General features: G+C 62.6%; 1 protein-coding gene across 1 annotated transcript in view; it reads right to left on the minus strand.

Moving 5' to 3' along the window:
• Nucleotides 1–2,236: 2,236 nt before the first annotated feature.
• Nucleotides 2,237–3,640, minus strand: part of LOC144677047 (uncharacterized) — a gene marked incomplete at both ends in the record, with an annotated part of 9,104 nt that continues 7,700 nt past the window's right edge. Inside the window, one exon of the mRNA XM_078537310.1 lies at nucleotides 2,237–2,320. Coding sequence (XP_078393436.1) covers nucleotides 2,237–2,320 — 84 coding nt within the window. The remainder of the gene's footprint in view (nucleotides 2,321–3,640) is intronic.

Here is a 3,640-nt window from a genome sequence, read left to right on the forward strand (position 1 = left end):
TGGGCGGAGGGGTGTGTGTGTGGGCAGAGGGGTGTTTGTATGTGTGGGCAGAGGCGTGTGTGTGTGTGTGGGCGGAGGGGTGTGTGTGTGTGTGGGCGGAGGGGTGTGTGTGTGTGTGGGCTGAGGGCTGTGTGTGTGTGTGTGGGCTGAGGGCTGTGTGTGTGTGCGTGTGTGGGCGGAGGGGTGTGTGCGTGTGTGGTCGGAGGGGTGTGTGTGTGTGTGGGCGGAGGGGTGTGTGTGTGTTTTTGTGTGTGAGCGGAGGGGTGTGTGTGTGCGGGCGGAGGGTGGAGTGTGTGTGTGGGCAGAGGGGTGTGTGTGTGTGTGGGCGGAGGGGTGTGTGTGTGTGTGGGCTGAGGCCTGTGTGTGTGTGCGTGTGTGGGCGGAGGGGTGTGTGCGTGTGTGGTCGGAGGGGTGTGTGTGTGTTTTTGTGTGTGAGCGGAGGGGTGTGTGCGCGTGTGTGGGCGGAGGTGTGTGTGTGGGCGGAGGTGTGTGTGTGGGCGGAGGGGTGTGTGCGGGTGGAGGGGTGTGTGCGCGTGTGTGGGCGGAGGGGTGCGTGCGTGTGTGTGTGTCTGTGGGCGGAGGTGAGTGTGTGTGTGTCCGGAGGGCTGTGTATGTGTGTGTGTGTGTGTGTGTGTGTCAAGAGGGCTGTGTGTGTGTGTGTGTGTGTGTGTGTGTCCGGAGGGCTGTGCGTGTCCGTGTGTGTGTCCGGATGGCTGTGTGTGTGTGTGTGTGGGCAGATGGGTGTGTGTGTGTGTGTGTGATGTGTGTGCGTGTGTGGGCAGATGGGGGTGTGTGTGTGAGCGGAGGTGTGTGTGTGCGTGTGGGCGGAGGGTTTTGTCTGTGTGTGTGTGTGGGCGGAGGGGTGTGTGTGTGTGTGTGTGGGCGGAGGGGTGTGTGTGTGTGTGTGGGCGGAGGGGTGTGTGTGTGTGTGTGGGCGGAGGGGTGTGTGTGTGTGTGGGCAGAGGGGTGTGTGTGTGGGCGGAGGGTTGTGTATGCCTGTGGGCGGAGGGTTGTGTGTGTGTGTGTGGGCGGAGTCTTGTGTGTGTGTGTGTGTGTAGGCGGAGGGTTGTGTATGCGTGTGGGCGGAGGGTTGTGTGTGTGTGTGTGTGTGGGCGGAGTCTTGTGTGTGTCTGTGTGGGCCGAGTGTTGTGTGTGTGAGTGGGCGGAGGGTTCTTTGTGGGCGGAAGGGTGTGGGTGTGTGTGTGTGTGTGTGGACGGAGGGTTGTGTGTGTGTGTGTGGGCGGAGGGTTGTGTGTATGTGTGTGTGGGCGGAGGGTTGTGTGTGTGTGTGTGTGGGCGGAGGGTTGTGTGTGTGTGTGTGTGTTTGTGTTATGGTGGAGGGTTGTGTGTGTGTGTGGGCGGAGGGGTGTGTGTGTGTGTGTGATGGCGGAGGGGTGTTTGTGTGTGTGGGCGGAGGGTTGTTGGTGGGCGGAGGGGTATGTGTGTGTGTGGGTGGAGGGTTGTGTGTGTGTGTGGTCGGAGGGGTGTGTGTGTGGGTGGAGGGGTGTGTGTGTGTGTGGGCGGAGGGGTGTGTGTGTTGGCGGAGGGGTGTTTGTGGGTGTGTGTTGTTGGAGGGATGTGTGTGTGTGTGGGCGGAGGGGTGCGTGCGTGTGTGTGGGCGGAGGGGTGTGTGTGGGCGGAGGGGTATGGGTGGGTGGGTGTTGTTGGAGGGGTGTGTGTGTGTGTGTGCGGAGGGGTGTGTGCATGCGTGAGGGCCGAGGGGTGCGTGCGTGTGTGTGGGCGGAGGGGTGCGTGTGTGTATGTGGGTGGAGGGGTGCGTGTGTGTGGGCGGAGGGGTGTGTGTGTGTGTGTGGGCAGAGGGTTGTGTGTGTGTGTGTGTGTGTGTGGGCAGAGGGTTGTGTGCGTGGGCGGAGGGTTGTGTGTGTGGGCAGAGGGTTTTGTGTGTGTGGGCGCAGGGGTGCGTGATTGTGTGTGTGGGCGGAGGGGTGCATGTATGTGTGTGTGGGCGCAGGGGTGCGTGTGTGTGTGGGCACAGGGGTGCGTGTATGTGTGTGTGCGCAGGGGTGCGTGTGTGTGTGGGCGCAGGGGTGCGTGTGTGTGGGCACAGGGGTGCGTGTATGTGTGTGTGCGCAGGGGTGCGTGTGTGTGTGGGCGCAGGGGTGCGTGTGTGTGTGTGGGCACAGGGGTGCGTGTGTGTGTGGGCACGGGTGCGTGTGTGTGTGTGGGCAGAGGTTTGCGTGTGTGTGTGGGCGGAGGGGTGTGTCTGTGTGTGGGCGGAGGGTTGTGTGTGTGTGGTCGGAGGGGTGTGTGTGTGTGTGTGGTCGGAGGGGTGTGTGTGTGTGGGCGGAGGGGTGTGTGTGTGTGTGGGCGGAGGGGTGTGTGTGTGTGTGGGCTGAGGGCTGTGTGTGTGTGTGGGCTGAGGGCTGTGTGTGTGTGCGTGTGTGGGCGGAGGGGTGTGAGTGTGTGCGTGTGTGGGTGGAGGGGTATGTGTGTGTGTGGGCAGAGGCGTGTTTGTGTGTGTGGGCGGAGGGGTGTGTGTGTGGGCAGAGGGGTGTTTGTATGTGTGGGCAGAGGCGTGTTTGTGTGTGTGGGCGGAGGGGTGTGTGTGTGTGTGGGCGGAGGGGTGTGTGTGTGTGTGGGCTGAGGGCTGTGTGTGTGTGTGTGGGCTGAGGGCTGTGTGTGTGTGCGTGTGTGGGCGGAGGGGTGTGTGCGTGTGTGGTCGGAGGGGTGTGTGTGTGTGTGGGCAGAGGGGTGTGTGTGTGGGCGGAGGGTTGTGTATGCCTGTGGGCGGAGGGTTGTGTGTGTGTGTGTGGGCGGAGTCTTGTGTGTGTGTGTGTGTGGGCGGAGGGTTGTGTATGCGTGTGGGCGGAGGGTTGTGTGTGTGTGTGTGTGTGGGCGGAGTCTTGTGTGTGTCTGTGTGGGCCGAGTGTTGTGTGTGTGAGTGGGCGGAGGGTTCTTTGTGGGCGGAGGGGTGTGGGTGTGTGTGTGTGTGTGTGGACGGAGGGTTGTGTGTGTGTGTGGGCGGAGGGTTGTGTGTGTGTGTGTGTGTGTGGGCGGAGGGTTGTGTGTGTGTGTGTGTGGGCGGAGGGTTGTGTGTGTGTGTGTGTGTTTGTGTTATGGTGGAGGGTTGTGTGTGTGTGTGGGCGGAGGGGTGTGTGTGTGTGTGTGATGGCGGAGGGGTGTTTGTGTGTGTGGGCGGAGGGTTGTTGGTGGGCGGAGGGGTATGTGTGTGTGTGGGTGGAGGGTTGTGTGTGTGTGTGGTCGGAGGGGTGTGTGTGTGGGTGGAGGGGTGTGTGTGTGTGTGGGCGGAGGGGTGTGTGTGTTGGCGGAGGGGTGTTTGTGGGTGTGTGTTGTTGGAGGGATGTGTGTGTGTGTGGGCGGAGGGGTGCGTGCGTGTGTGTGGGCGGAGGGGTGTGTGTGGGCGGAGGGTGTGTTGTTGGAGGGGTGTGTGTGTGTGTGCGGAGGGGTGTGTGCATGAGTGTGGGCCGAGGGTGCGTGCGTGTGTGTGGGCGGAGGGGTGCGTGTGTGTATATGGGTGGAGGGGTGCGTGTGTGTGGGCGGAGGGGTGTGTGTGTGTGTGTGGGCAGAGGGTTGTGTGTGTGTGTGTGTGTGTGGGCAGAGGGTTGTGTGTGTGGGCGGAGGGTTGTGTGTGGGCAGAGGGTTTTGTGTGTGTGGGCGC

This window comes from Cetorhinus maximus, unplaced genomic scaffold (assembly GCF_964194155.1).
Source record: "Cetorhinus maximus unplaced genomic scaffold, sCetMax3.hap1.1 HAP1_SCAFFOLD_2178, whole genome shotgun sequence".
Classification (NCBI taxonomy): Eukaryota; Metazoa; Chordata; class Chondrichthyes; order Lamniformes; family Cetorhinidae; genus Cetorhinus; species Cetorhinus maximus.